The 11,811-nt window shown below is 38.9% G+C and overlaps 1 protein-coding gene across 1 annotated transcript in view; it reads left to right on the top strand.

The window, feature by feature from the left end:
• The first annotated feature begins 217 nt into the window (after nt 1-217).
• Nucleotides 218-11,811, top strand: part of LOC145482568 (uncharacterized) — a 21,844-nt gene continuing 10,250 nt past the window's right edge. Inside the window, exons 1-7 of the mRNA XM_081461163.1 lie at nt 218-1,137; nt 1,409-1,704; nt 7,228-8,199; nt 8,532-8,634; nt 10,246-10,419; nt 10,672-11,028; nt 11,496-11,798. Coding sequence (XP_081317289.1) covers nt 1,086-1,137; nt 1,409-1,704; nt 7,228-8,199; nt 8,532-8,634; nt 10,246-10,419; nt 10,672-11,028; nt 11,496-11,798 — 2,257 coding nt within the window. The 5' untranslated portion in view covers nt 218-1,085. The remainder of the gene's footprint in view (nt 1,138-1,408; nt 1,705-7,227; nt 8,200-8,531; nt 8,635-10,245; nt 10,420-10,671; nt 11,029-11,495; nt 11,799-11,811) is intronic.

The raw sequence follows: 11,811 nt of genomic DNA, 5'->3' as shown, positions 1-11,811 counted from the left end.
ATTTGGCTTCTCACAATTTCTTTTCGGTTACTAATGGGACCGTAATGGACACGTTGGTCAACATTGAGTTCGTTTGGCGCGGCGCAAGCCACATCCCTAATCTTTGAAACTTTGTATTAAGCTGATCAAAACAAGGCCAATTCCACCGTAATTCAACAACACATAAACTTCATGTCACAGTCACAGTTTACATATATACATGTGGAAGAGTGCAGAGAATCTTCCCTTTTCGGTGCGACGTGCAGAGCTGGTTATCGCCAGTTCCGCTCCATAACTCAGTATTGACTTTGTGGAAGCTAACAATGCATAACCTTTATTCTCACTTCCTTAACAAAAAAATTACAATACGAATTAAAACTACTTTGCGACTTGTTCTAAAACGGCGTTGCTTTGTGTGCAACGGTTGCAGAAAGAACAAGAAAGCGGCAATTCTGGCGGTGGCTTGTGCACAGAACTTTTTATTAACTATTGTCGTGCCGCAAAGCTTTGTTTACGGCAAAAAATCGCATTCATAGGATTTGGAGCAACACTTTATTTACTTTCTGTTCGATTGAGCTGTTTGGTATCTAAAAGTTTGTCATGCTGGATAATAACTCAACCCGCGCCGCTAATTAATAACCTAAGTCTGTTGTTGTTCTGTCCAATGAAATGAAAGTCAAATAATCAAGTTGACAGCCCCTTGACAGTTGCATTGTATGTTACCTGTTGCCATGCGCACTTCGATCAATCAGCAATTTGATAAGTTAGTGACTGTCTGCGGAAAAAAAAGATGCTAAAAATGTCCACAGAAAAGTATCCAGCCACTTTGATATATGCGCTAGGCACTTCAGTCCACGGATTTTTATCGGAAGCGAGCTGGCGTTTACGTCTCTAAATGGTGTCATATGCTTGAGCCAATTGTTCCCAGAGCTTGAGGCGCCGAGGATATCCGGTAACATAACAGAGAGGCGAACTGTCCGTCGTGTATACATTCCGTAGGAGACTCAAATGTCCAACTTGATGTGTGGCTCCTATTTCAATTGTGACCCTGCTGAGGACAGCGATGTTTGTTTCATAGAGCTTAGAATGATTATGCTCGCTATAAGATGAATGCTGAAGAATTCTTTAAAGGCCTTGCTGAGAAAGACAAACTTGCAGGTAGTGTTTGCTAGTCTTGACAGATCAGTGATGTTTTTCCGTTTTTGCAACCCTGTTGATGTATCTACCTCGTGCGTGCATACTTGCTTTCTTGATTCGCAAACGCCATTGGACGCTCATTTGCTTTTTTTGTATATTTCTATTGTGAAAAATGTATAATCTTAGGTAGCTCTTTAGCAGTTTAAGTCCATTCATTTGAGGAGTTCTATAATTAACTTGCTGAGCTTAGTTAGTCAATTATAACTTCAGCGGGCCTTTTTTCACTTCGCAGTGATCAACTTTGCTTTGCCTGGATTAGATATATTTCTAGAGGAAATTTTAGCCCAGGAAAATCTGAGTGAAAAGGGAGAAAAAATACGGCTTGATTTTGTGGCCATTCTCGACAACCTTGGATCGAAATCACGCGTTCAAGAAATACACACTTCAACGAATAACGACAACGAGTCACCTCAGGAACAATCGCAAGTTTCACGGTCAGGCGACGACCTTGTTTTCGTCAAAGGTTACACCGAAGACAGTACAGAGCAAGCGCATTGGCCAGAAGAAACTGCCGTTCTAGACGAAAAGGTATTTATTTATTCTTATCACTGTGTTTGCTAAATAAGAAACACTGATCGCAATACACATGACGCAGGCTAGTAATGCGGAGAGCACCCGTGTTAATTTAATTGCAACACACGAGTAAACAAGTGAATCGATCGCGGGTTCGAGAGTATCAATTCTAGATGTTCTTTGTCTTAAAGTTTTTTTTTTTTTGGCTCGCAATGCTTGTATTCGGATGGGTGCAACACTCACGTTCTTTTCCCTTAGAGGCATTTTGTAATGTGCTTGGCGGGGTTGGCAGAGCGTAGCGGGCTAAGAGTGACATTCAACTGCTTGATAATATCAAGAACCGCAATTCTTGATACGACAATTATCCAATTCCTGAATTCCGCCAAGCGTTTGCTTTCACAAAGATAGCGCTTGCTTTCACAAAAAAAGCAGATTGGATAGGAAAACCACAGACGTTAATTGATCAGGTCTTGCGGAACAAAGCCAGCCTTAGGATGTTAGGAGTTTTCACCGTGGTAAATTCCTAAAGTAATATGCAAGCGATCGATGTAGTTTGTTTCATCATGCATGTAATTGTAGGTGGAAATATAGTAATTATCGAAACAGTGTTCGCAGGAAGCAATGAAATGAACTACATTCAAGTGGGTTTCCCTTCTAAATGTGCTTCTTTCGTCACACCAAGCAAATTTATCTTTTCAAGTTTGGCATTGTACAAGGTCGTACATATTACAAACTCGCTAATTCACAGAAGTTAATACATAAGATGTTATGAATTGCGTAGGTGTTTTATACCCACAAACGAATTTCCGTGCCGACCAAAAATTCAGTCATCCTGACTTTTGAGCGGCTCAGCCGAAATTTTTGGCTCCTAGAGACCAGTTTTAATTGTTATAAATGACAGATTCATTCACGTAATATTCTGTTGTTCGCTTTGTTTACCCTACTGTTTTATCTCCAAAATAACAGCTTGTGTGGTTAACGCAACTGCCTGACCTTTTCACAACACCAGATTTTGGAGCCTCTGATTTAGTTCTCATTAATCTGCAATCACGGTTTGACTTTTTTTTTTTCAAGCGGATCCTGTGGAGCCATGTGTACCTGTTTAAGCAGGCAAATTGAAAGAAACGTCGCCGGCTCCAATAGTTGTGATTGATGATAAACAATTGTTCTTATACATGTGCTTTTCAGCTTGAACGCTATCTTCGGTGCATGCTTGTTGCCGCAAAACTAGATTCCTAGATTAAAGGTCATTGACTCCAAATCACTCAGTGAGCTAATCGTTGTTTTGTCTTGCTGCTATTGCACAGTTTCTCTTAGTTTATTAGCTTCGTAGGTACCTATCTGGGTACCTATAAAGCAAGTAATTTCTTTCTCAAAAAGTGAGGGGATTATTTCACTGCCGTTCGTTAAGGCATTTCAATCAGATTGTCTACAACCCGTTGTATTATTCTAAAGTTATCCACGATATTTCAGATTTCTTCAAATTTATAAGACACTGTATATAGCAAACGTATTGACACAACTAAGCTTTGAACAAAAGCATAGTTTCAGGAATAAAACTTAACACATCATCAACACAGTGTTGGTTATTCATACAAAAATTCTGATACTTTTAATTGGTACAACAACAAAACATTACTATTAAATCGAAGAAGTAACTAACGTTTTAAAACGTTTCATGGTTAAATTCAAGTACGGTGTAACAGTACTGTAAGTTTTAAGGAATATTTTTGGCAATATATTTCACGTTTTACTGCACTTACATGTAAAAGTGCAAGGAGCTGTTGTAGTGATAAACTTACTACATTAGCGTGACATAATCCTTATTTACTAGCTCATATTTTGCATATGTGAAAGAGGAATTTGCGAGCATGTAATATCAGTAGTCAGAATGTTATGTCTGCCGTCAGACTGCAATTATGAGGGTGAAAGGGTGACATAGTTATGTGATAAGAGTGATGTGTGCCTCACACATTGCTAGCATAACATACAGCAGAGGAATATAATTGATATACCATATGTTGTTGAGTATAGAATTGAGTCATTTTATATTTTTCATCATAAGATACAACCCTAAATATGATTGGTCACAGACACTCATGTGGACATTCCTTTGTTTACAGAAATGTCTGTTGTTTTTAGAAGAACAAGTTAAAGTGCATCAGCTCATGAGCTGTGTTTTTTTGCCCAAGCATGTTTGACCTTTGTTACTTCGATTAGCTTGAGATAAATAAACTTGAATTGCTGTCAAAACTTTCAAGTAAACTGTAAACAAGATATACTGAACTATTGGTGTGTGATCCTATTACATTGCTGGTAATAGGCTTACTTTGTACACGCTGATAGTATGTGCATCGATGCATGGGCATTTGGAAAATCAGGATGGCCACAGCCTTCCCTGGTTATAAGTAATAAAATAGCCATGTTTAATTACAGTTGGAACATACTGACTCAAACTTGGTTATTTCAAATTCCTTTTTATTTCAAGCTCAAAACCATTACCCCTTGGATTTGCCCTCCAGTCATTTAGAACTCCCACTATTTCAAATTATTTTTTATTTCTCTTGGATGTTTGAAATAGCAACTAGGGTTCAGCTGTATTTCAATTTTCTCTCTTCTCTTCTCTTCAAACATGTCAATTTTCCTTGACTTAAAATAAAATTCCCTGACTTTTCCTTGACTGATACCTGACATGTGGCAACCTTGAAAATACAAAATCCATATTACATTACACTGGTTTTGACACATATGGTTAAGACAGTTTCTAGTAATATCAGCATGTCTATAACAAAACTCGTTCCAACCAAAAGCTTGTCAACCAGGTGGGCTGTGATCAAACTGGTTTGTGGTTTTCTTTGATTTGTTTTCTTTTGTTAAACGGCTAGACCTACAAGCCCTTCTGGGAGAGAGGATGGGCAGGAAAAGGTTGATTGGGTGAAGTAGCCTGTGGTGAAGTATTCCTGTAAGAGGCGAATGAAATTGGGCTGTACAAAAAAGAGCTTTTTCACATTTAGGCCGTGCAAAAAATGGGGTGATAGCAATTTGGGCTGTGCAAAAAGTGAGGCGAGAACAAACCTGCAATTCTTAGTGGTGATCTATCTAACCAATGAGAGCAGGAGAAGAGAGAGAGAGGACCCCCAAGGGCTGGTATTTGCAAGGGGAGGAATCAGTACAGGTTGAGGGGAAGGTAGAGCTGGAAGATTAACAATTTTCAAGCCACTGAATATTAATATATTTGTGGTTGCCAGAATCTAGTCAAGTCAAGAAGAGATCTCTGTAGATATTGCAAAACAGTTGCGCCTATACTCAAACTAAGCATTAAAAGGTAGAGCTGCTACTAAAAAACTACTAAAAAATGTGAACAAATGAGAAAACATCTAACTGTTGATTAAGTATGATGTTTTGATGAATAGTTAGTATTCTAACACATGATATTGCATATTGCATTTGCACATGGGGGCTCAATGGCTGACTATCAGATGTAATTTCACACTAATCAAAGATTGCACTGTCAGCCTATTATGAGTCAGATACCCCTGGGACTAATTTTGTGGCTCTACATGGAAATGTGTCCAATTAATGGAAGTGCATATAGGGTGGCATAAGACAGATGAAGAAAGGCAAAAACCATAGTAATGATCACACAGGCACATCTACTTAGTTGCCAACCAAAAGCTGTACACATATATGTACATGTTTGCAAAGCTATGTTGCAGGGTACATTTAACTGATGTTGTAGCCACGTGCAACTTTATCAGCAAGAATATGCAGGCTTGCAAATACAAAATGTGTCTAGGTGTTTGTACATTTACTTGTAAAGGGTAAAGGTGAAGTCTGCATGCGAGCCAAGTGGCCCATCAGGCCGGAGCTTATCCTGGTTTCTGTAGCATGAAGCGACTAGGAGTATTTCTACTCCCCCCTGGATGGGATGCTAGTCCATCGCAGGGTTACCCCCAGCATTAAGTTCGCCGGTACCCATTTATACACCTGGGTGGAGAGAGGCACTGTGAGAGTAAAGTGTCTTGCCCAAGAACACAACACAATGTCCCCGGCCAGGGCTCGAACCCGGACCGCTCGATCCGGAGACAAGCACACTAACCATGAGGCCACCGCGCCTCCCATTTACTTGTACACTGTCAATTTCATCAACGTATGTACTGGAAGCAATGTTGTGTGCCAACCCTGAAATTTTTGTGTAGAAATGGTGGGATCATGGGAATATGTTTGGTTAAGGTGGCCGAACACAGTTTTCGCGCGCGCTTTTGCTGATGCAATTGAGCGTGCGCACAAGGATTGCAAAGAGCGACCATTTTATTTACTCAACACCTGCACTATCTGTGCTATTTTTTCTCTATTATTGAACGCAGTGTATTGATGGCTTTAGTCTTTTATTACAAAGATATGTTAGAAAAGGTAATGACGCAAAGAAACCACCAATTCTCAGCTTTCTCTTTGTTACCGAAAGAACCCAGTTAAATGCAGCGCATGCGCAGTTGCTCGAAAAATTGAGACCGATTGCTTTTGCAGAAACTTCCAGATTTCTGACGATCCAGTCATTAGAATTTCAAGAAATTTGGCAAAAAAATAGTTCAGAAACCACGTGAATGATCTATCGCAAAAAGTCTGAATTTTGACATAGGGAATTTTTAATAATACAGAACATGTGGTGAAAACGATTTAGGGCGAATTACGAAAATTGCCTATGTCAAAATTTTATTAGAACAGTGTTGACAGAAGGGATTTAATGTCAATTCGTGGTGGGCAAAAGATGAAAAAAATCTAACGACTGGATTTTTTTTAAATAAACAAAAACCATTTTTTAAGCCTTGTTTTTAACCAGCCCCGTTGCCATGGCAACAGCCCACACCTTAGCCAAAATGCGAGAATAAACTTTTCTGTGGTTAACCTTGACTCTTGCAAAAAACGAGCGCCAAAGCATAAATAGCTTAAAAGTAATGGTGAATTAGGCATAGGCTCTTGAAAACTGTGTTCGGCCACCTTAAAAGGTGAAAAAAAATATCCACTACACTGTGTATTTTTTGTGCTTGAAAGTTCATAAAAAGATCCCTAGTTGAAAGTTTAAACTTAGAAAGAAGAAGACACATTTGATTTTGACAGACATGTTTTGGTCATTCAGCAACCATCTTCAGTTGTGAGTGAAATCACTTTGTAAGTCGCATTTGAATGTATAATAATAAATAACTTGTTGCTTTAGTTCAAATTAATAAAGTTTAGCTGGCAAAGAAACATACCTGAAGTTGGAAAGCTACATGTAATGTAGTACCATCAGGAAACATTGCAGGAAATCTATAATCGCTCACCTAAGCACATCAGCATGTTGTATTCTTGGGTCTCTAGTGAGAGCCCCAGAGATAAACAGTCCACCCCACTTCCTATGGGAGGTGTTGGAGTTTATCTGCTGAAACCTATGTGAGGTGTTATTGTACATTTGTATATTCCACTAACTGCAAATTTCTTGTTGCTACATATACTTTAAGTGAAAATGAACTTGAAATCAATACTCTTATTGGCCAACAGGAAGGTGCTGACATTCTGCCATGCCGAAAAGGGACAGGTAGCACAGAGGAAAGTGGAATCTTTCTATGTAGTTCATCACTGCATCAGTCAGATGCTACGGCATATAAAGTCAAAGACACTCTCAATCTACCTATGTTGGATTCAGTGGATGCTTGGTCTCGAGACACAATCATCTCAGAGACAGGCAGTGCAGAGATTGAAGTTGTTGATGGCTGGGAAAGTGATGTTAATGGTCAAGAAGAAGGATATTTTACAGGGGATAATGTCTTTGTTGACTACACAGTTGAAAAACTTGACCTCCAGCCTAATGAGTTTGGGGAACTTCACAGTGGTGCGATGTACATTAGGGAGCATCCGGGATGGCACAAGAGGTGGTTTTCAATAAATGATCAATGTTTAACATGTTTCCGACACAGGTCTGAGACTAAGATGTTGTTCCAGATTCCACTTAAAGGAGCAAAAATTATTCCAACAGATAGAAAGAAAAGTAGAATGTTTCCATTCACTTTGTCAGTTCCAAGAATACATGAGAGCATTACTTTTGCAACAACAGAGGAGCAATCAAGACAGGAGTGGGTTTACGTGGTGAATTATGTCATTTCAAGACTTATCGAGGATGATAGTAGTCCTGACTCACCAGAGAATCAACCTGCTATTTCATATGACACTTACCTTAAACTCATTGGTGATGAATCAAGTCCAAACAGGAACCGTCTTACTGTGGACACACTGGAAAAGTATGACCAGTCAAGGAGGAGAAAACTTTCAGGTTGTCTTGACGGGACTAAAATTATGGAACCTCGTAGAAGTTGGACTGATAATCATGATAATGCACACTCAGATGTTGTTGCTGGATCTTTGTCTCCATGGAACATAGCTAGTGTTGAAGATGATGAAGATGAAACACCTGTCATGGACAATGACCTTGCACCAGGACTAGATGAAGATAAATCATTCAGGGAGCTACAAGAGGTACCAAAATTGCACTTTTAATGTCATGTGTCCCTGTGCCAACAAGTTGTGAACTTTTTAAAAAAGTTGGATGTACCCTGTATGTTGTAGATTGACCATCTTGAAAGTTGTGGGTTCAAGCAGAAGATTTCATGGTCTCCTCTAGCAATGCTCTCTTGAACATTATCAGTGGTTATAAGGCATATGATGAACATGTACATGTACATGTATATGTGGTATACGTGTATGACTGTATCAGTGAGTTTAAGTAGACAATAAAATAGATTGTGCCTCTAATCCTTCTAAACCTATTTCTCTCACTTTTTTGGGTTTTGTTTGCTCTTTCGTCTTAGATATTACCAGATATTATACAAGGATGCAAGATTCCAGAAGAGGGAGGGAAAATGAAGAAGAAAATCTTCAAGGCCAAATCTACTAATAATGTAGGAAAAGTCGGTGAGTTAAATGCATCAGTATATTGACATTCAATGCACTATTCTACAATTAGAGGTCCTGCTTATCCCAAAGAAGTGTTTGTCACTAGCTTCTAACCGCAAAGTTCTTATACATATACTCGCTGGATTAAGCACCAGGTGTCGACAAAATCTGGATCGGACTGGACCGGATCACGGATCGGATCACGGATCGGATCACAGAAAAAAAAAACAAAGTTTTAAAGGAAAAAAAAATCCAAAAAAAAAAAAAAAAATCGTTTATAAGATAAAAATAAATAAAAAATAAAAGTGGAAAACTAAAATATGTTAAATGAAAATAAGAATCCCGAATTTGACGCAATGACATGCTAATTACAGAGAATGACAAGAGGTTATTTAAAAAGCCACATAAGCGCCTAATTTACGACAAATTTAAATTGGAATGAACGATAGTTGGCTCGAAGCTTGCGTGAACCTCCCATTCTCGTTTTTGAAATTGTTGTTAGTATCAGTAGCTAATTCTCGGCTACTTTTTCGTGTCAGATGTGAGCGTTACAGTTGGCGTTACAGTTAATGAGAAAACTTACGTACGAAGGCTTAAGGACATGACTTGCTTTAAAGGAGCTACGTCACGATTTGCGTATCTTGAAAACACTTGCCTAGTTTTTCAAGTTCGTCATTTGCAGTCCTCGTTAATCTTTGCCATCCTTAACGATCCTCATTCCGTTTTGATTTGTTCTTGTCTCTTAAGGGTTTTCTATCCTAGAACACGATCATTTTAAGGTTTTATTCTATTTCAAGGCAACTCTTTACGACCCTAAAAATGACTCTAAAAATCGTGACGTAACTCCTAAAATGTTGTTTATTCTTGGGTTGCGTTATCGTTCACACTATCGATCTTATTCCTATAAATTTTTTGTAAAACAGCTATATTTCCTTGAAATACAAATGGTTTGTTTCGTTTTATTCCAGTGCGAAATATCGTATTCCAAACTCACATCTTGTAAAAGTATAGACGTCTCAAAAACGGAAATTGTTTGAAATCATCAGTGTTTAATTTTTTAGTGTTTTTAGTTTTTGTGTTTCTATTCATACGTTCGTCTTATTATTACCATGCTGACTCGTTTATGACCGTTTACCTTTGATGCAAGTGAATATACGAAATATCATTTATCTGAACTGCGGAGAAAGATATGAAGACATGATTGATCATCGCAATCAAAACCCAACAGCCTGAAAAAAATTCACCTGTGACCAGCTCCCAGTTGGCTTGATATTAATATAAAAGAATAAAGAAATATCACACCTGAATTAAATAAAACGTTCTGCTCACAGTAGTCACTCTAGTGTAATTTGCTCAACAAAATTTTTAATTTTGAATCTTGAATTTTTTCCTTGATCCGATCCGTGATCCGGTCCGTGATCCGATTCGTGATCCGGTCCGTGATCCGATCCGTGATCCGGTCCGGTCCGGTCCGATCCGATCCCGGTTTTGTCGACGCCGGGAACCGGGCCATCCTGCAAGTAGCTGTAAATGTTGTCACCTTGCGGGCAACAAAACCCTTGCACGTGCAAATGGTTGGTTGAAAGGTGGGAATCAATTGGTTAATCAATATGATTTCTTCCAACTCAGATAACCCAGAGGGTAGTTTTCTGTCAGCAAGCAGTTGTGAAGGAAAGTCTTCTTCAGTCTCAGACCTTCAAAGCCCAAATTCCAAAGTGAAGAGACATGGATCACTGGTTAATTCATTGTCATCTAAGGCTCTGCGTGTCAAGTCAAGGATAACAGATTCGTTCTTCAAGAAAGGTAAATAAATGAGAATGTATGCATGTTTTTGAACTAGTGTGAGTTCCATATTGTAGAAATATTTGGTCGAGTTCCTTTTTCTGTAGGTTAGTGGACTAAACTAGCAACGACCGCAACGACCAGTTTGTCTCCAATACAAATAACTCGTATTAATTTTATGGTACGTGTGTGGGGATGGCTAAAAGAAAAACTACAATTTACGTGATGACTATATTTTTCAAACATTCATTTTAGTTTTTTCTCTGTTGACAGGTCGTAAAGATGACATCAAAACACCGCGTGAGTTGACTTCATTTCAAAGCACAACATTTTCTGGATATTTGTTTCGAAAGAAAGGACCACATTGGAAAAATCGTTGGTGTGTTGTAAAAGAACAGTCGCTGTTTTGCTATAAAGACTTTGGGATCGGGACAGCAGAGATTCAGGTTCCCTTGCATGGTGCTTCGATAAAAATATTGGATGACAACGATGCGGAATATGACAAGCCCCACATGTTCGTGTTAACATGTGATAAGGAAGAGCCCTTGTTTGCGGCTGAAAATGATGCTGAACTGGAGGAATGGATAATGGTTCTGAATGAGGAAATAAAGTCGATTGAAAATTCGTCAAGTAAGTAAAGCTGAAAGAGTTGATCATGATATTTTATTAGTCCGCAGTTAGTTGTCTCGGTTATATGCTGAATGGGCTAAACTCAACGGGGGTAGAAGTCGACGAACATTTCGTTTTTCCAGAGATTTAAATTTTCTATCATTTTTACTTACCAACTGCAGCTCAGGTCGTTTCAATGTAATACCAACATCACATCAGTTTCGTTTCTTTTTTTCCGGAGAAGTTTTATCGTTGCTTTCGGCGAGCTTGCTGACCGCGTAGGTTTGGCGGGAAAGTACCCCTAACATCCGGGTTTTTTCGATTACCGGTATGTGAAGCAAATAGACCTTTCTTGTTATTTCATATTTATTAGTGTTTTCATTACATGTATCTGTCTACTTGAAATTTACTGATTTTGTCAGGAAAAATTAAATATTGATCATTATTGAGAACCGCACACCCATTTCTCTCTGTGGTTTGTTGCGCAGGTCCCGTGCCAGATTCACCTGAGAAATCTTTGGGTGCATCTCCTACTTCGTCCCCTGTACTAGGAAGCCCATCGCTTACAGACTACAAGGAAGGCAGTAAGAAGAACAAGGATTCTTCCCCTGTGGGTAACAAAAAGGCGTCCATATTTAGTTCAATTGGGCACAAGCTGACCAAATCGAAACCCAAATCTGTTCCCGGTGGCACGGCGTTATCTGTTCCTATAGTAGATGTAACCACAAGTGCTAGCGTAGAGGATGGCTTTGTTTTGGTGGAGCACAGTTCAAATGTTGAAAGCAGTTCAGGTAAGTTACATGT

Source organism: Orbicella franksi, chromosome 3, assembly GCF_964199315.1.
Source record: "Orbicella franksi chromosome 3, jaOrbFran1.1, whole genome shotgun sequence".
Taxonomy (NCBI): Eukaryota; Metazoa; Cnidaria; class Anthozoa; order Scleractinia; family Merulinidae; genus Orbicella; species Orbicella franksi.
The sequence above is the reverse complement of the archived record's forward strand: the minus strand, read 5'-3'. Positions and strand labels throughout refer to the sequence as shown.